The sequence below is a fragment of the Alligator sinensis genome, unplaced genomic scaffold (genome assembly GCF_000455745.1).
Source record: "Alligator sinensis unplaced genomic scaffold, ASM45574v1 scaffold706_1, whole genome shotgun sequence".
Lineage (NCBI taxonomy): Eukaryota > Metazoa > Chordata > Crocodylia > Alligatoridae > Alligator > Alligator sinensis.
The window spans coordinates 677024-697726 of NW_005842683.1; the positions used below are offsets into that span (position 1 = coordinate 677024).

The following is a 20703-nucleotide window of genomic DNA, read 5'->3' on the forward strand; positions in this document are numbered from 1 at the left end:
GCAGGATTCTTTCTCATCCACATCTCTTTCTGTTTTGCCTTTATGGCTGCGAACTGATCCAAATAATCAACCCCCCCCTTCACTCTAGACAATCTAAGATCCAAAGGAATCCTTAGGGAGAAAAAAAAAAGCAACCTTTATTTCTCTTGACTGAAGTTACTGCAGAAATATTGAATGTAAATTCCATAATAGAAGGGTGTGATTGCTAACTATACTGCAGTTCTGCCCTTGTAATGAGTTCCCAGAAGTATTTGAAGTTTTCTTCATAAGAAGCCATTAGTGCAGACATAATTAAAGAGTATTACTTTAGAGTGAGGCAAATTCTTGAATTGCTTTGACAGTTAAACCAAGATTTTTAATACTAGTGGGGTATTGTTTTTCTTTGGCGGGGTCACCATTGCAGAGCCTGCATGACAGGAGACTGTTATGGCTTTCTCTTCTTTCATCATCATCTAAGTAGCCATTTATTGTTACTCCACACAACATTTTTTCACACATGCAGGTAGGAGTGCCCTATAGACCCTGCCTAGACTAAAGGTCTTCAAACCCAAATATCTCATCTCCAGGACAGTGTCACAGTCACTAGAGTATAAAAATAGGCGGGGGCAGGGAACCCTCAACTTTTGTGCTGTAATTTAGCTGAGAGCAAGAATCATGAATCCAGGAGGTGAGACAATAACTGTAATGAGCTTAAACCTAGCTATAGACAATTTAGGCCTAAGCTCCAGCTGGAAGGAATCAGGGACAGGGATGAGTTATTTCTCAAGGCTACAGGAAATGTGCTCTGCTTGATATGGTCTTATAAGGCCAGAGTGGCAGCAAAAAGCTTTTGGGGCAACAGAGTACTATGTTTTGCCCATGGCCTGCTTAGAATGCCCAAATTTGACTCCAGTGTTTGATCTTGACTTGTGACTTCCTGCTCTGAGCTTCTAGATTGTGACTCCAAGCTTTACAGTCCTGGCTTGTTCCTTGAAATATAATGACATATTCTGACTGCCCATGCCTCCATCAATTACAGTAACAGGCAGCATGACTCTGAAGTTCGTCATAATGAATACAACCTTGCAGGAATTATGGAGACCTGGTGGGACTCCACCTATGATTGGTTGGTGGCAGTAGAGGGTTACACCTTGTATAGGAGACACTGTGTAGGGATAGGAGAGACCGTGTCGGGAAAAGGGATGGGGGTGTTACTCTCTACGTCAAAGGTCATCTCACCTCCCTGCAGATTGAGTTTCCAAACCAGGAAGAGTGTCTTGAGACCCTCTGGGTCAAGATACGAGGAGAACATGGGGAGGGTGACTTACATGTAGGAGTCTACTATAGACCCCCCCACCAAGAGGAAGATCTAGATTGGGAATTCAATGGGGAACTGGTTGAAGCTGCACGGTCTCAATGCTTGATTGTCATGGGGGACTTCAACCTCCCTGACATCTCTTGGGATGAGTGCCTGGCCAATTCTGACAGGTCGTGTAGATTTCTCACATTCATCAATGACTTCTACCTAACCCAGGAAGTCTATGGACTGACTAGGGGAGAGGCATTACTGGATCTTGTCCTGGTCAAAGGGGAGGACCTAGTGAGCAGTCTGCAGATCAAGGGGAAGCTTGGTGACAGTGACCATGAATTGGTCACCTTCTTAGTTCACCGAAGAGCAGGCAAACCCCTCAGTAAAACAGAAGTCCTAATCTTTGGGAAGTGCAACTTCTGGACCCCCCCACCCCAGAAAACGGAGTACATGAGGAATGCTCATCACTCAAAAACATAATCCTTGAAGCACAGGGCAAAGCCATCCTTTCTCGCAAGAAATGCAGTCAACAAGCAAGGAAGCCCCTATGGCTGAATAAGGAACTGTTGGAACTCATTAAACTCAAAACAGTAGCCTACACTAGCTTGAAAACAGGAAGCATTACTAAAGAGGATTACTCTGCGCTCACCTGCACCTGCAGAGAGTAGTCAAGAAAAGCCAAAGAACAAAATGAACTTAGGCTAGCTATGGGGATTGAGGACAACAAAACTTCCTTCTTTAGATATGTGGGAAGTAAGAAAAAGAACAAGGACAGTATTGGGCCCCTGAGAGATCCAATGGAGCAACTGACATCAGATGCCCAAGAAAGGGCCAATCTCCTAAATGACTTTTTTGCATTGGTTTTTTGCCCTCCCATGAGGATCACACTGCCACGAATGGCACAAACCAATTTAGGAGTGGATGACAGGCCCAAAATTGACGTGGATCAGGTGAGGGAACACCTTGAGAAACTGGGCATTCACAAGTCCACGGGCCCAGAGGGAATACACCCAAGGGTCTCGAAAGGGCTGGCAGACATCATTGCATCTCCCTTGGCAGGGATATTTGAAAAATTATGGTGCTTGGGTGAGGTCCCAGATGACTGAAAAAGAGCCAACATGGTCCCTATCAACAAGAAAGGGAGGAGGGAGGACCCGGGGAACTATAGACCAACCAGTATGACATCCATCCCTAGAAAAATCCTGGAGAAAATTGTCAGGGGATCCATCAACACCAGACTAATAGAAGGCAAGCTTCTGAATGCCAGCCAACATGGCTTTGTGCCTGGCAGGTCTTGCTTGAACAACCTCATCTCATTCTATGACCAGGTAGCATATGTCATGGACAAGGGAGATGATGTGACCATCATTTATCTGAACTTCAAGAAGGTCTTTAACCTAGTTCCCCATGATGTCCTCATGGTTAAACTGGGGAACTGTGGCCTTGATCATCGTACGGTCCAATGGCTAGGCAACTGGCTACAGGGTCGGACCCAAAGAGTACTAGCTAAAGAGAGCAAATCAATATGGCACAGGGTTACCAGTGGAGTCTCTCAGGGCTTGGTACTTGGACCAGTACTCTTTAACATTTTCAGCAATGATCTAGATTCAGGAGTCAGATGTGAACTGGCCTAGTTCAGGTTAGATATCAGGAGCGCTACTTCACAGTCAGGGTGGCTAGGATCTGGAACCAACTTCCAAGGGAAGTGGTGCTCTCTCCTACCCTAGGGGTCTTCAAAAGGAGGCTAGATAGACATCTTGCTAGGGTCGTTCGACCCCAGCATTCTTTTCTGCCCATGGCAGGGGGTTGGACTTGATGATCTGCTCAGGTCCCTTCCAACCCTACCAACTATGAACTATGAAACTATGAACTATGAACTATGAAACAAATTATGAGGAAGGGCTGTCACACTGCAGGACAGGCTGGGAATACCGGCCGACTTGGATGCGCTCTCAAGGTGGGATGACCAAAACTGGATGGCCTTCAATGCAGAGAAGTGCAAGGTGCTGCACCTTGGTAGGAAGAACCCTCAGCATATTTACAGGCTTGGCAGTGCTACACTCATGACCGAAAGGGACTTGGGGGTCTTGATTAATCACAAGATGAATATGAGCCACCAATGTGATATGGTGGTGGGCAAAGCTAACCAAACTCTGGTGTGCAGCCACCAATGCATCTCAAGCAAAATCAGGGAAGCCATCCTCCCGCTTTACTCGGCCTTGATGAAACCGCAGCTGGAGTACAACATCCAGTATTGGGCCCCTCACTTCAGAAAGGATGTGGAAAATGTTGAGAGAGTCCAGAGGAGAGCCACTCATATGATCCAAGCCCTGGAGGGAAGGCTGAATGAGGAGAGGCTGAGGGACTTGGGATTCTTCAGTCTGGAGAAGAGAAGGCTTAGGTGGGAGATTGGTGGCAGCCTACAACTTCATAAGAGGGCTACATCAGGACCTGGGAGAACATTTGGTCACCAGAGCTCCCCAAGTGATAACAAGGTCTAATGGCCATAAACTTCAGGAACGTTGATTTAGCCTGAATATAAGAAAAAAAGTTCTTTATGGTGCATATCCAGGGTCTGGAACAAACTCCCCTCAGAGGTGGTGCAAGGATCTACTCTGGACTCCTTCAAAAAACAGTTGGATTTATTTATTGTTGGGGTCACTTGATCCCAACTGACTTTCCACCTATGGTGGCGGGGCTGGATCCGATGATCTCAATAGGTCCCTTCCATCCTCTAATGTCTATGAAATCTACGAAGTTCAGTGACACAGCACTCCTCTGGGAGGGAGAAGGCCTGGATTGTTCTCTCTGTTCTTAGTACTGTTCGTGAATTTTACATGAGATAATGTTCTTCTCTCCCAACTCTCTGCCCCACCTCTAATAACCAGAAACCAGGGGTGTGTTGTCATATCCACCCTCTCCATGAGTTCCCTTATCAAAGGGCTTCAGAGTTTTGCTTCTGCTGGATTATTCCCCTTATCTTTTATGACATATCAGGAATGTCCTGCAAAACCTACCTCAAGTTTGAGTTCTTCCCATGTTCAAGCATCATATTAGGCTCCACCTTTGTAAGTACACCAGTAAGTATATCTTTGACAAAATAAGCCAATTTTATTTTGAGATTTAAGGAACTAACTCCATTTGATCCTTCTCTGAGTTTAAAAACTTAGAAATGGCTTTCCAGACTGAAGCAAGTGGGACAGAGTGATTCAGGGCCACAACTGATCCATATCTGAATTTATGGGAATGTCCACACTTAAATATATAAATTAACAGGCTTTGCTGTGAATCAGAACTTTATTCATTGCCTGTCCACCACAAGCAATGGCCCAGCCAAATATCCATGCTGACCTACAACACTAGTTTCCATCAAGGTAACTTCATCACCTCTTGTTGCTTTTATTTTTCTGTGAAGAAGGTATAAACTCCATACGTTTCTTGTAGAATCTTTCACCTCCTTGTTTCTAAGGGTATAGATCAGTGGGTTTAGCATGGGGGGTGAGGATGGTGTTGATGAGAAAAATAATCTTGTCAGTTGATGAATTGGAGAAGGGATAGAGATAAATGAAGATGCAGGGCCCAAAGAACAAGGTGACAACCATCACATGGGAAGCACAGGTAAAGAGGGCCTTCCACCTCCCCTCAGTGAAGTGGAGCCTGATCATGACTAGAATGATGGTGTAGAAAAGGAGCAGTATGGGAAAGCATGCCAAGCAGATCAGACCACTGTTGGAAATCAAGAGCAAATCAGTAACTTAGGTATCAGTGCAGGAGAGTTTGATAGTGAGACATCACAGAAGTAGTTATCAATTGTATTAAGGCTACAGAATGGTAGTTGCATGGTGATCACAGTCTGGTGATTGTGCCTCCCACCCAAAAGGCAACTATAAGTGTATAGCGCACAGGCCTGCTCATGGTGGTTGTATAGTGCTAGGGACTGCAAATGGCAATATAGAGGTCATAGGATATTACTGTCATTAGAAACATTTCTGCTGTTCCCAAAAAATGCCCAAGGAACAGGACAGCCATACAGTTATGGTAAGAAATTGCTTTTTTTTCTGGGAAAGCAAGTCAGCCAGCATCCTAAAAGCACTGATGAAGGAATAACAGATATCAGTGTAGGACAAATTGCAGAGGAGAAAGTTCAGAGGTGAAGCCAGGCAGAAGTCAGTCTTTACCATACATATGATGATGAGGTTCCCCAGAAAAAGTTTCATGTAGACCTGTAGTTCTTTGGGTAGATGTGATTTCTTTTATTAGAACAACTGAGTAGGTGGAAAAAAGTTCTTTTCAAGCTTACTACTCAGTTGGTCTAATAAAAGATATCACATCTACCCAAAGAACCTTGTCTACCTGTGTCATTAGACCAACATAGCTACAACCCAAAACCCATAGGCCAATGAAAACAGGACCAGAATTTGAATTAATTATATATATTATATATTTTCTATATTGTGTCCATGAGTTTCTGTACCTAGGAGGTTGATGAAGTGCAGTTCATAGGCCCATCTGTGAAAAGTGGTTTGTAAATTCAAACAAGCACCAAACCTTGCTAACCTAACCTCATCACCAGAAGCCAACTTCCTACATCTCAAAACACAAAACCTACCAACAATCTACAATATGCCTGCAAACTGTACACCAGAATCTATCACCAACAAGAATACCGAACTACCTGAGGGCACATCCATCACAAAAAAACAACCATGAGATCTAAACAATCAGTTGGGTGCAGGACTATGGCCTCCTTTTTGTCTTTGATGTAAGATAGCCCTTGAATTGCACCTGTCCAGAGTCCCAGATGAGTGACACCTTGTGAATCCAATTTCCCATGGCCTAGCAAAGCTTGGAATAGAAACAGTATCCTATTGGAAAGAGAAAATTCTCAGCTTTCCAGTTAGAATCTCCAGTCACTCACCTCTAGCCCTGAAGGACCACACCCATGTGTGAGGAGCTTGAACATTGTGCCTTTTTTAAAGCACAGAACAGTCTCTTCATGTCATTTCTGAAGGCTACTATGGCTCCCTCTGAGCTACAGCTGGACACAGGGGGGGCGGTACTTTAATTATTATGCAGTAAAGTTACTGGAACTCTGGTGTGCTTTAATGTCTGCACAGGCTTAAGTGCCTTAATGACTTTGGGCTTATAGGAAAAGAGATTCCTTTTCCGCCAAGTTGCTGCCCCCAGTGAAAGCACAGGTGTGGCAGTTTACCTGCTCTTAGGTCTGGTACCTGATACCCAAAGGTTAAGATGTGGCCATTTTAAAAGTAGCAGGCCCTTCTGGTAGAAAATAGCAACCTTAACTACAGGCATTGCTGTCAGCTCTGCCTATGATATGTGTGCATACAAACATGCATTTATTCCATGTCACATTGAAAAAAGTGCTGCAGAAGAAAGGAAGGAAAAGGAAGGAAGAGAAAGAAAGGGAGAGAAAGAGAGAAAGCTACATGACACTACTGGGCAGTAGTCTTGAGCAAGTGCATAGTCAGCATCTTGTGTAGACGCGGCCTATGCTGGTGATGGAACCTAAGATTAAAATTGAATTCTGGCTTTATTTTTTGCAAACCTGTGGTAAAAAATGGTTCCTGTCCAAAAAGCCCTTGTAGACTAGATTTGCAAACAGTGCAAGGGGAAAGAAGGGTGCAGAAAAGTGAATTCTCTTTTCCATAGTAACCCTAGTTACTGTAGGAGAATGACAGAAACAAAGATGCAATTTACATAGTCTGGGCTACATATATCAGCAGCAAAATAGCAGTCACATTAAAGAAATACTACTAAGGTAATAAAAATAACAAGAACATTAAAGTCCAACATAGCTGTAATACTTGAACAACCACATAAAATCTTTCCATAATTCAGTTAGCCCTAAATATTGCAAACATTATATTAAAGTTTGAGCAATTTAAGTAGTAGTCAGAGGAAAAGCAGTTAGTGGGAATTCTTGCTGTATGGTAATAGCCCAGGAGATTAAAATCTTTTTTTCTCTAAAATCTAAACTCATTGTTACTATTTCCACACCAGCTGGTAGAAGAAGCCTCATTGGATACATCTTAGTTTTCATTTCATTCTCCAAGTTACTCTTGTGCTCCATAAACTTCTAATAGCATTTTTCACCTCCTTGTTTCTCAGGGTGTAGATTAATGGATTCAATATGGGAGTGATAATGGTGTAGAACACAGTGACCATCTTATCCTCCGAGTAAGTGGTAGATGGGCGTAGGTAGATGAAGATGCAAGGTCCGAAATATATAATTACTACAGTGATGTGGGAAGTACAGGTGGAAAGGGCTTTGTGACACCCTTCAGCAGAATGAGTTCTCAAGGAGATTAAGATGACAAGATAAGATACCATTAGCACAACAAAACAGATCAGGGACATCATCCCACTATTGGCAATAACCATGATGCCAACAATATACGTGTCACTGCATGCCAGTTGCATCAAAGGGTACACGTCACAGATATAGTGATCGATCTCATTGGGCCCACAGAAGGAGAGCTGACTTGTCAGAAGAGTCTGTACAATGGAATGTAGAAAGCTTCCCACTGAGGAAGCTATAACCAGCCAGCCACACACACGTCTAGTCATGATAGTTGTGTAATGGAGAGGTTTGCAGATAGCAATGTAACGGTCGTATGCCATAACTGTGAGAAGGAACATCTCTGTACCACCAAAGAAATGGGAGAAGAACAGCTGTGCCATGCAACCAGTAAAGGAGATAGTTTTCTTCTCTGCCAGGAAGTCTGCCATCAGTTTGGGGGCTGTGGAGGAAGAAAGGCACATGTCTACAAAAGACAGGTAGTTCAGGAAGAAATACATGGGGGACTTCAGACTTTGACTGTTTTTGATAGTGACAATGATAAGAAGGTTTCCCAGCATGTTCACAATGTAGATAAGTAAAAAGAGGACAAAATAGAATTGTTCTAAGACCCTATTCTGTAAGAGTCCCAATAAGATGAATTCTGTCACGTTCTTTGTAGCCTCCATGTATTATCAGGGAAGATGAAAGTTGACTGAAAAAGAATCCTTTCACCTGTTAAAACACAAAAATAAGAACACAAAAGTAACCTGAATGGGAATCCTCTGCTTCCCTGTTTGTGCCTCATTACTCATCTACAAAAGTACAATTGCTCTATTTTTAGGGAGATTTTATAGATTGTAGTATTTTGACTTAAGCTCTTTTTTCATTAATATTAACTACTGGCAGGCTATTTTGGAAATGAAATAACAATGCCTTCCTGTTTATATCTTTAGGTACAGATTAGCAAGGCAAAATTGGAAGGTGTACCTGCCTTTTTCAAATGCCTTGTTTTCTTCATTACTCGGGCTGTTTCTGGCTGGAATTAAACACAGGGTGAACAGTATTAGTAAGCAAATAACAATTGATTTTTTTTCTCTATAAAATTATATTCCTCTTTCTTCCTCCTATAAGCACTATGTATTTATGTGACAGAAAAGTGTTTTGGACAGTAGAATGCTAAGAAGAGAGACTAGAGCTCTCATTTTCATGAAGTTCAGTTCATTTAATGGGAAGAAAAATGTGATGGGTTCAAGAAATAATCATTTTTGCCTGTGGAATTGACTACAAGGAAAATTTACCACACTATTTCCATGTAACTCATACTGTTCTCAGATAAATAAGTGGTATACCTTATTTCTAATTCAGACAGCTATGCATGCCAACAGCATGTAAACAATATTGTTTTGAACTGGACCACAAATTCTTCAATTACATTAATTCCATTTAATTCTGTTGGCAGCCTTTTTGGGGGCATTGGACACAATTCCAAAGGGGAAAAAAAATCTGGTGGGAAAAAGCTAAAGGAAGTAAAGTATTTCTGATGCTCATTTCATTTTCTTTAATTTCATCATAGGCATCATAATTTATGGATGCTTGTGTGCTTTTAAAAAAAAATCCATTTTTCAAGTAGTGTGGATATTAAAACTTTTTTTTCTTTCTAATGTTTGTGGTGTGGTCTATAGGTAAGACAAACTACATAATAACAATAACTACAACAACAGTAATAAAAAGAGCAATAACAGATAGGAATTAGCATATGACCAGTTATAAAGAATAGTTTCTAGATGTTGAAACTAATTTCAAGGTGACTTAGCAAATAATTTATTATATTAACTGTATTAAAATGAGACATGTATACATTTACTTTAGAAGATTTTATCATACTCAATTAAATTCCAACTGACAGAACTAGCATGACCTGAAATCCTTAAAAAATAAAAAACAATTTAAAAAATAAATTTTATATGTGTGCGTGTGGGAGAGTGGAAAAATAACATGAGGTATTGAGGCAAGCTGATTTCATTTCAATACTTTCCTGGAGATGATGTGCTTTACTTCTTCATTTTCCCCCTCCGTCAGTGGGTTAGGCAGTCAGGTTTCAATACTAAAATGCACCCAAAAAAGAATGAGGATTATTTTGATTATGATTGAACTCTCCCCTACCCTCTCTCTTCCTCCTTCCCAACCACCACCAATATTAATTATAGTATTTATTGTTTCTAAATCTAATCCAAAGGCCATTGTTCATAAACCTACTATTCAGAAAATCCTTGCTGTAAGTTTGACAGAACTGTGTTGAATCAGAAATGTGATCTGATGAAGGCCGAACCCTTATTCTGCTAAAAAAAAGCCTCCCTCCTTCTCAAAGGTTGTATCTGCATCTTGAACAAAATCTTATCTAAGACTTTAGATGCAAACTTGGTTTTGTACAATCTAGGTTCCAAAAGGAACTTGAGAATGATCTTTTCTCCCTTGGCTGAAAGAAGGAATGCAGAACAGTTCATCATATTTTCATAGCACATCAACCCCTCTGGTGATTAGGATCCCAGAGGAACTAAAGTCTTCTCTGCTGAAAAAAGTTAACGAAAAATCACCTCATCTTGTTTACTGTGGGCATGACCTGAGGTAACTTCCAGTGCTGCATTCAGCTTTAGCACCCTTTAGCTTCTTACAGCTTCAGATTTTGAAGTAGATAGAAATGCCTCCATAGTCTCACCCAGAGATGGCCCTACAGATTTGAGGTCTTCCAATATGGCAATTACCTTGTTCATATTTAACCCATTTTCCTGATACTTTCCTATGTAATAAAGGATTGAAAAAAACCATGTGTCAGGATCTCTGGGATTTGAACCCAGATCTTTTATGCCCTCAATGGTGTATGCACATTATTGGACATCTTGTATAAAAAGTATTAAAGTGGAACAAAAGGACAAGGCCCTTAAATTCACTGTGGGCAGTGGACTGCAGGCTGTTAAACAGATTTACTTCAGAATGATAACTTCCTTGCTGCAATACACTTGCTTCTGATTCTTGGCTTTTGGTTTTATTGACCCTGGCCTTGGAAAAATCAGGCTTCCTAACCTAGCTCCTGGCTCCATGAGATTGCATCCTGATCTTGATGTGTCCCCTGGCTGTGTGACTCCTGTGGCAAGCTCACGTTGTATTATTGGACCTCTCTCAATACATGTTTGGCAGTCCCTTGCCCAATAACACCTGAGCTCAGAGCCTTGCTTGGATCACAGTTGTGCCCTGAACTGCTACAGACTTCCATTTCAGAAAATCACAGTTTCAAGGGACCTCAGGAGGTCATTTAGTCCAACCCCCTGCTCAAAGCAGGACCAGCCCCAACTAAATCATCCCAATCAAGACTTTGTCTAACCAGGTATTGAAAATCTCCAAGGATGGAGATTCCACAACCTCTCTGGGTAACCTGTTCCAGTGTTTTACTACCCTCATAGTGGGAAAGTTTTTCCTAATATCTACCCTAAACTTACCTTGCTGCAACTTGAGAACATGGCTTCTTGTCCTGTTACCTGCCACCTATGAGAATAGTCTGGCTCCATCCTCTTTGGAACAACCCTTCAGGTAGTTAAAGGCTGCTATTAAATCCCCCCCTCAGTCTTCTCTTCTGCAGCCTAAATAAGCCATGTTCCTTTGGCCTCTCCTTACAAGTCATGTGTCCTAACCAATTTTGTTGCCTTCCACTGGACTCCTGCCAATATGTCCACACCCTTTCTGTAGTGGGGGCCCCAACACTGGATGCAGTGCTCCAGATGTAGCCCCACCAATGCTAAATAGAGGGGAAAAATCACTTCCCTTGATTTGCTCTGAGTCCTATTAATGCATCTCAGTATGGAGTTAGGTTTCTCAACAGGGACACACTGTTGGCTCACTGTCCACTGTAACTCCCAAGTCTTGGTCTGCAGAACTGATGCTTTGCCAGTCAGTCCCCAGCCTGTACCAGTGCATGGGATTCTTCTGTCCTATGTGAAGGACTTTGCACTTCTCCTTATTGAACCTCATGAAATTTCTTTTGGTTTAATCCTCCTGTTAGTTGTGTTGTTTCTGAATCCTAGCCCTGTCCTCTAGCATATCTACTACTCCCCTCAGCTTAGTGTCATTTGCAAACTTGCTAAGGGTGCACTCTAGCCCATCTTTCAGGTCATTGTTGAAAATATTGAACAAAACTGGACCCAGGACCAACCCTTGGAGCACCCTACTTGATACCTGCTGCCAACTAGATATCAAGTAATTGACTACTAAACTCAGATCCTGATGATCCAGCCAGTTTTCTATCCACTTTACAGTCCATTCATCCAACCCATACTTCCTTAGCTTCCCTGAAAGAATGCTGTGGGACACTGTATCAAGAATCTTGCTAAAATCAAGATGTATTACATCCACTCATATCCCCACACCCAGAGAGCCAGTCATCTCATCATAGAAGGCAATCAGGTTGGTCAGGTATGACTTGCCCTTGGTGAATCCCTGCTAACTGTTCCTAATCACTTTCTTCTACTCCAAGTGCTTAGAAATGTATTCCTTCAGGATCTGTTCCATGATTTTTCCAGGGACTGAGATGAGGCTGACTGCTCTGTAGTTCCCTTTTCCAATTGTGTGGGACCTCTCCCGATTGACACAAGTTTTCAAAGATGATGGCCAAGGGCTCTGCAGTCACATCAGCCAACTTCCTCAGCATGCGTGGGTGCATCCTATCTGGCCCCATGGACTTGTACACCTGCAGCTTTTCTAAATAGTCCCTAACGTGTTTTATTTGCTGCTGCTTTTGGCTGCTCACCTCCTTCCCAAACTGTCTGCCAGGTGCAGTAGTCTGGGAGCTGATCTTGATTTTGAACAGTGTGTTGAAAAAGGCATTGAGGACTTCAGCTTTGTCTGAATCCTCTGTCACAATATTGTCTCCCCTATTTAGTAAAGGACCCAAACATTCTCTGATCTCTTCTTGTTGCTGACATATACTTGTAGGCATTCTTCTGGTTACTCTTTATGTCCCTTGCTATCTGCAATTCCAGTTGTGTTCGGCCTTCCTGATTACTCTCCTGCATGCCTAAGCAATAGTCTTATACTCCTCCCTAGTTGTTTGCCCAAGTTTCCACTTCTTCTGAACTTCTTTTTTGTGTTTTTCTTACTAAAGAGTTCCCAGCTAAGCCAAGGTAGTCTTCTGCTATACTTGCTAGTCTTCTTGCACACTGGGATGGTTTGCTCCTGTGCCCTCAATAAAGTTTCTTTAAAGTACAGCCAACTATCTTGATTCCTACCCCCATGCCTCAGACTGGCCTCCCAGGGTATCCTGGGATCCTGCCCATGAATTCCATGAGTCAAAGTCTGCTTTTCTGAAGTCCATGGTCTGTACTCTGCTGTCCTCTTTCCTTCCTTTCCTTAGGATCATAAACTCAGTCATACTGTGGTCACTGCTGCCGATTTAGTCCAATTAGTTCATTTTGAAATAATCAGACATAGGCCACCTTTGAAAGAACCCATCATAGGAAGGAGGTCTACAGTTTGGGTCTCCATAGTTTTTGTTTTCCAGAAAGGTTTTTCTTATAAGGCCAATGACTGTGTGGTCAGGGAACACACGGTGATGCAGACAATAGGGCTGTGCAAAACGGCAGCTTTTTGTTTCAACCAGTGTTCCAACATTTCGACAGAACAGCGTTTCATTTTGAATTTTGTTTTGATTTGAAACAGCTGTTCCATTCTGTTCTGTCAAAAGAGGGTCAAAACGGTGAAACTGTTTCAATGTTTCGCCCAGAGGATATAATGGAGAAGAACAAAACTGCCTATAACTTTGTCATTTCTGGATTGATTTGGATGAAACTTGCAGGAATGGTAGCCCCTTTTGAGGGAATCAAGTCTGCCAAGCTTCAAGGAGATAGGTGCAGGAGGTTTGGGGAAACCACACCCCAAAGTTTTGAAAGCAAAACTTCTGTCATGTGTATGTTAAGCCACAGCGGGGTCAAAACTGTAGGCATGCTAGCCTCTGCAGAGGCCATGAGTTTTGCCTGTCAGCAGCTAGAGGTGCAGGGCCCCAGAGCCCAGAAGCCCCTGAACATATCTCCTTGAAAGCTGGAAGACTTTGTAATATCAGCAGGGGCGAGCAGGCCTGCAGCTTTCACCCTGCTGTGCCTTAACACATACAATGTCACCCATGTCATGAGTTTTGCTTGTCTGCAGCTTGAGGTATAATTTTCCCCAACCCACTACACCTATCTCCTTGAAACCTGGAAGGCTCTGTGGCCTCTGCAGGGTCTAGCATGCCTGCAATTTTGACCCCGCTGTGGCTTAACACACACATTTGACATGAGTTTTGTTTTCAAAATTTGGGGTGTAGTTTCCCTGAACCCACTGCACCTATCTCCTTGAAGCTTGGTAGGCTTGGTGCACTCCGAAGGGGCTAGCATTTCTACAAGTTTCATCCAAATCAAGCCAGAAATAACAAAGTTATAGGAAGTTTTGTCCTTCCCCATCATAGCCCATGGGCGAAACGGCAAAGCGTTTTGACTTGCCTTGTTTTGACGCTGTTTCAATGATATCTGTTTCAATTCAATTTTGCTGTTTCAACCTCAAAATGGGTTGAAACAGCATAGAAACAAAACTGGTGGTGAAATTTCACACAGCCCTAGCAGACAACCCAAAGGAGCGGAATTTGGGTTGGCATATGTTTTGATGGGGCACATCCATGCAAGCATGCACATGCATTTCCCCAGAGACAAAAAGCAGTGGCACATAGTTGTGCTGCTGCTACTTGTTCCTGGAGAATGCTCATGCATGCTTACTCTGATGCGCAGCAAAAGTTGCCCCAGTTGGGGTAGGGGAAGTTGGGACCCACGCCTGGGCTGGCCTCAGCAGCCTTATCTGGGGTCCTGGGGGCTTCCTAGAGCTCCAACAGTGGCAATCTGTCATGAGGAGCCTGTCTGGCAGCTGGAGTGTGACTCCAGCTGTCTAGGCTCTGGTTCTGGGCAGCTCATGCTAATGTTGCCATGTGTGCCATCACGCTTTTTCAGGCCTGGGTTCTTTTGACGTTGGGATCTCCTGGTGTCCATAAAACCTGCCATACTGCATATTAGCAGCACAGAAAATGCCTGAAATTGCGGTGTGTGTGTTTTGCGGTGCCATAGGTGGTTCTGTGGTGCAACATATTACACATTTATGCTCATCTAAATAAGTCTTTTGTAAAGTTTCCCTGGACATTGCAGGGTACATTGATTATAAAGGGCTTGGTCATATCTTTGGGAGGTGGAGGAAAATAATAAGTAGGGGATTAATTTATTTCAGATACCCTATACCATGCTTGCTGATATAAATATGTTTTTTGAGAAGGGGTGGCTGCTTCCTTTAAACCTTGTAGCAAAAGAAGCTAATGGCATACAAGGCTTCATTAATAGGAACATTGCCAGTAAATCAAGGGAAGTGATTATTTCCCTCTATTTGTCACTGGTGAGGCAACATCTGGATTGTAAAGGTGTGGGAGTGCACATCTGCTTCGGTTACACTCCTTTACTTGTCATGTGCTAAACTTTCTCACCAACCATCTAAACATTCTTAGAAATGAATACTCCCCTCCCCACAAAGTGAATGGCAAGCCACACGTATATGGTGGAACAGAAACTTTCCTCCCCTCCAACATCAATACAACTGTACTGGGAGCAGTAAGGGGAAGCTCAAACCAGTTTATAAATATCATGCAAACCTAAAGATCAGGGAGTCAGGGAAACACATTGTCAGCACCTTGTGAATGGCATGGCATACCTCCTTTACCAGCCACAGATTTGACCATGTTGAATTGGATGGCTATAAACCAGAGGTACTCCAAATAGCTATTGCTACCAGCTTGTCAATGTTCTGCAGCAGCCTCATTATGCTGGTCTATCTCCTAAAAGCAAGCTCAGTGCAGTTCTCACTGAATTGATATGGTTCTGATTATCCTGAATTTCACTGTGAACTACAGTGGTGTCCATATGGCCATATGCTTAAGGAAGAATACTATTTTCAGTGAATGACTTTATTGCCATAGTCCCATTGTAACAGATACTAGATGGGTTGAATGTGTCTATACAAACTGATGCTGTATGTATTACAAGAAAGAAGGTAACAGTTAAATTGACACTCAGCTTATATAGGAACAATAGGACCCCTTATGTGTAGGTACACATGCATTAACTGTTTTTTTTAAAGATGCCTGATGCTTCCCAGTATAAGAGCCTCTTTTTCTTTGCTTATAATTTTGTAATAATTAATTATCCATTTGTCCTGAAAGTTTCCATGCTGCCTGTCTGCCTTAAATGGAGTTAAAAAAATAGTAAGTGTGCATGGCTACATAGGCAATTAATGATTATCAATAAACTCTGGTGCAGTTCATGATGAAGTTTATTCTTCCCTGTTTCTGCATTTGCCCTTGACCACAGCATGCTAAGCCCAGTTGGAGCAGTTATGGCTAGCAGAAGGCCTGGGGGAGCGGGGGTCATCCTGCCAGTCTGAGGCTGCAACCCACCTCAAGGTGCTGCAAAGAGGCTGACTAGAACAAAAAGATGCTCCAGTTCAGGAGCTAGCTGGCAGGCAGCCCCCACACTGGTGAATCCTTGTGTCCCAGGCAGCCACATCAGTGTCTACACATATGTTGTGATACACTAAATAACATCCCTGTAGGATAGTACCTATGTTGACAAGTACTAACCTACGATGGCATTTATGGTGCCACAAACCACATCATGCCTGGAACATTAAAATGTGCCCATGCCGAAAATTTGCAGTGCAGGGGCAAAATTTGCTATTGGGATATCCCTGTAGCAACCCTCTTCCCCCCCCCCCCCCCAAAAAAAAAAAAAAAAAAAAAGAAAAGAAAACAGCAACAACAACAACAAAAACCCAAAAATCAAACAAACAAAAATAAAAAGCAAGAAAAAAAAGTGGCTTGTTGCCCAGGACAAGAGCATGTGCCAGGAAACATAGAGGCTTGGTTTTCCCGGGAAATGCTCTGTGTTCCAGCCAGACTTTCTCCACTCCTTTAGTTGTGTCCTGGCTCCTCCGTTATATCAAAAGCCAGGAGGAGCAACGAAAGGGAAGTTTGCCCAGAGTGGGGCAATTAGTCCCACACCAAAGGGCATGTGCAGGGCCATGCATTGCAGCAAAAAGTAGTGGACCTAATTTGTGCTGCTACTATTTTTGATACTACAAGTGTACACCCCGACACATCTGGACAGGGCCTGAGACTTTACTGTGGAGCTAGTTAGGCAATTCTTAAGTCAACATCTTATATAGGCATGCCTAGTATTGTTAAGTGCTTACACAGAATGTGAATAATGAGAAAAAATATCCATTTTACCTAGGTTAACATTTCTGGTGACCTTTCCTTTTTCTACAGACCACTCCCATACATGGAAGCAAGGGCATACAAATAATCAAGGAAAGTGTCCTTTCTGCTGGGAATGTGCCTTTTTGGAATACCATTTCAAAACTGCTAAAAGTTAGTAGCATGGGAAGATTTCATATGACCAACAGAAATGCCATAGATGGTTCAACTTAAATCTGTGAAGAATCTATCTACCCTGACTGTGGAGCTGAGGAGGGCTTTGCTGCAGATAAAATTGTGGGCTGCTGCAACCTGTAATACTTTCATGAACTGAGAACAGGAAAGTTGTCCTTGCTGTAGTCAAAGTTATTCCCATACTGGCATTCAGGTCCCATTGAAGAGGAAATTGTCTAATTCAAATGTAGAAACTAATTGAGACACTGGACAAAGAGACAGGGGAAATAGCTTGGGAATCCAAGGTCAGAGGTATGATACTATGACTGGAAACTGATGGCTAAGAGGAGAGAGGAAAATGGGAGGTTAGAACTGGGGCAAGGCTACATTGGGAGGTAGTGTTCAAGAATGGGAGCTGGGAGAGAGGAGGAATGGTTTGGAAGAAATGGAAGAAATGCCGAGTCTGGGAAACAAGTGAAGAGAGACTGGGAGCCAGCAAATGGAGGATTTCTAGACTCTCATATAATTCCATAAAGAGCTGTCAAATCATGCAATTCAACCTCCATCATGGCATCAGAATATAGAATGTAATGATGGACATGGGCTGATCCAGGTCACAGTGAACCCTTACTGAAATTCAATTTTAGACCTGCTTCTACAGTTTTAATTATTCTGCCTCTGGGTCTTAAGTACACAGTGACAGTGGCAGCAGCAATAGGCTGGGAGGGTGGAGGGAGGGTGGAGGGAGGATCCCCTCCCCTCCCTTCCCCACACCTGCTCCCTGTGGATGAAGAAGGGTGGGGGAACTCACCACTCTGCACATCACCACTGGTGTTCTGATCTGATCCTGAAGCTGTTATAGGAAGGATTTGATGATATTTTCAAGTTCTAGATTAAATTCTGGCATGGGGTCCTTCCCAAGTTCTTTATAGTATTATGGTGGCTAAAAGGCAATGAAGCATGATGGCTGTTTCCACCCTTAGAGAATCCAAAAAGAGACCAGAAGTCTAGTGAGTCCTATTATATTAGTATTTATATACTTCTTTTAAAACTCCTATTTTGTCCAGGCTCCAACCACCTTGAATTTGAAGTCTTTTGCACTTAAAAAAATGCCAATTATTTTGACCTAGTCAAAATATTCTCATTTTCAATTATTTTCTGATTAATTGACTATCCATTGGAAAATCCATTTTCACTGAAAATTGAAATGTAACTGCAATCCTAAACCAAAAATGTTTTCAGCTCCTTTAAACACAATGCTTACTTTACACTCATAGAATCATAGAAAAGTATGGCTCAATTCATAGCAAGGGAAGTGTAGGCTAAATAATAGGAAAAAGCTCTCTCACTACGTGGGTAGTAAGACACTGGAACAGGTTACCCAAAGTGATTGTGGACTCTCTATGCTTTGAGGTCATCTAGTCCAAACCCCTGCCTGAGACAGGATCATTCCAACTCCTATCCTAAATCCATCAGTTTCTGATTTTCAAGGTCTTCCCAATTCTCTGATGAGAAAAAAAAAACAGTTCAAATAAACAGGTTTGGCAAAAACAAAAGAAAATAATTTCCTATTCACCTACATAGTGACTCCAGGAATTTTGTATACTCTTCCAAAGACTCACCAAGAAGGTAACCCTGGCTCCTATTGGCTGCAAACCCAGAATAGAATGGTTACCTTCCTGACCACCCTTGAAAGCAACCAGGTCCATGGGGAAGTCTATTGGTTTGGAATCCCAGCCTTACTTTCAGGATCTTCTTAAAAGGGTTGACCATCAGATTGCCCACTGTTGGCCAGCTGATAGTGAACATGGTTGCTATAGCTCTAGCTCCAACATGCCAGAATCAGATGTGGGCAGCAAAAGCATGCTCCTGAGCTGATGTGGATAGAGGGAGCAAATGCGGGACAATGCATTTGATACCCTCTCAATGAGTGGGACCACCTGTGGAGTATACTACAGGAGAAGCATTTAATTTGGGGGTGGGGAGGAGGATGCTACAGATGCCTAATGGAGTGTATTGATGCCAGAAAAAGGGGAGGGACCTCAGGTGGTGGGGAAGGTTGTGCCCTCCAGAGGAAAGGCAGAGGCAGACAATGATGGGGAGCTCTGACTTGGAGCTTCCTATCTTCATGTTATGGTCTCTGTAACAGAGAACAAGGAGCTCTGTTACTTGCAGGGGCCTGGGTGGCAGCTAGGCAGCCTGCAGCTGACTGCAATGCCAGTTAGGCAGTGTGGCCTGATTGGGAGCAGGGCCTAGCTGTGCTCCATGAGAACTGATTACTAAACTGCAAAGAGGCAGCAGTTTGCTGCTAGCAGCCAGGGGAGAACATCACTCAGCTAGGCTGCTGCTCAGAGCAACAACCTTCGAGATAAGGGCTGGGGACATGGGGAAGAAGGAGGCCTCATGGCCTCATGCAGCCAGGGATAGCTAAAGCCTGAGGCCAGCACCTGTGCTGTCCTCAGCAGTATAAAAAGTTGCCCTGGCAAGTAGTTCAGGGCTACTAGCTCTCAGGAGCTTCTGGGCCCCAGCCAACTGGTACCTAGGGGACACTAGCCCTTGTGCCAGCTGGACTGCTGAAGCAGCCCTAACAGTTCCCTGCACCCTCTACCCACTGCAGCAGTCTGGCAGTGGGGGCTGCTGCCTGGGTGTGACCTGCCATGCACCTGCCAGACCAGCCAGTAGAGGCTCTGCCCGGTCTGGCCCGCCTGCCAGTGGACTGTAGTTGTAGGGTTGGCCTCTCTGTGGAACTACTGCCATGCTTGCCCCCTGCCCAGCCACCTAGGCAGCTATCACCTGGAAGATGTTCCGGGTGTGCTGGCCTGCTTTGAGCTGTCAAAGCCTGTCCTCCTGGCCTCATTTAGCCAGGAGGTTAGCCACAGCTAGCTGGGTCCAAGGTGCCAGCTCTGAGCAAGTAGGGTTCTGCCACTGGCCTCCCTAGTAGGAATTCTGGTGTTCCCTATTGGAAAACTGAAACACCCCTGATAAAAAAAAAATCCCCAAGTCATTGTGTAAAATACCCCCAAATCCATGTTTCTCCACAAGTAAAACAAAAGACCACTATATATATGTAGAGAGAGAGAGAGAGAGTAGAGTGAGACAGAGACGGTGACCAGTTGGACAATGTTTTATTGATAGATATAAATACATATAAATACACATATAAATAACATCTTACAGTGTTAAAGCAAGTCTCTTATCATAATAATAAAGTGAACTCTAAATATGTTTCATGAATTCACAAATACATATTTTGCTGCCCTCCCACAGGGCGATGGCCCCCACACAAGGGGTTCCACCCCCCCAACAGGGGATTCAGCCCCCACACAAGGGCTACGGCCCCCCAACAGGGGATTCAGCCCCCCAACAGGGGATTCAGCCTCTACACAAGGGTTACAGCCCCCAGTGGGGGTCAAATGGCCCCCATAGGGGCTATCACCCCCCCTCCAAGGATCACATGCCCCACCCAGCCCCCCAATTGCTGCCCTACCTGGCCCCATCCCACACCAGCTGCTGCAGCCCCCCAATGGCTGTCCCACCCAGCCCCACCCCCTGCTCCCCTAGACCTCCCAATTGCTTCCCCATCCAGCCTCACCCCCCCATTTGCACCCCCAGGCCCCCCTGCCTACCCCCACC

General features: G+C 43.6%; 1 protein-coding gene and 1 pseudogene across 1 annotated transcript; both read right to left on the reverse strand.

Moving 5' to 3' along the window:
* Positions 1–4589: 4589 nt before the first annotated feature.
* LOC112551962 lies at positions 4590–5505 on the reverse strand (annotated as a pseudogene).
* A 1840-nt stretch (positions 5506–7345) lies between these two features.
* Positions 7346–8275, reverse strand: LOC102378982 (olfactory receptor 4S2-like). Its single transcript, XM_006033966.1, has one exon. It carries the CDS (start codon positions 8273–8275, stop codon positions 7346–7348), a length of 930 nt encoding a protein of 309 aa, XP_006034028.1.
* Between the last annotated feature and the right edge of the window lie 12428 nt (positions 8276–20703).

Coding starts and splice junctions, on each gene's coding strand:
- LOC102378982 (XM_006033966.1), bottom strand. CDS start 8,275: ATGGAGGCTACAAAGAACGTGACAGAATTCATCTTATTGGGACTCTTA.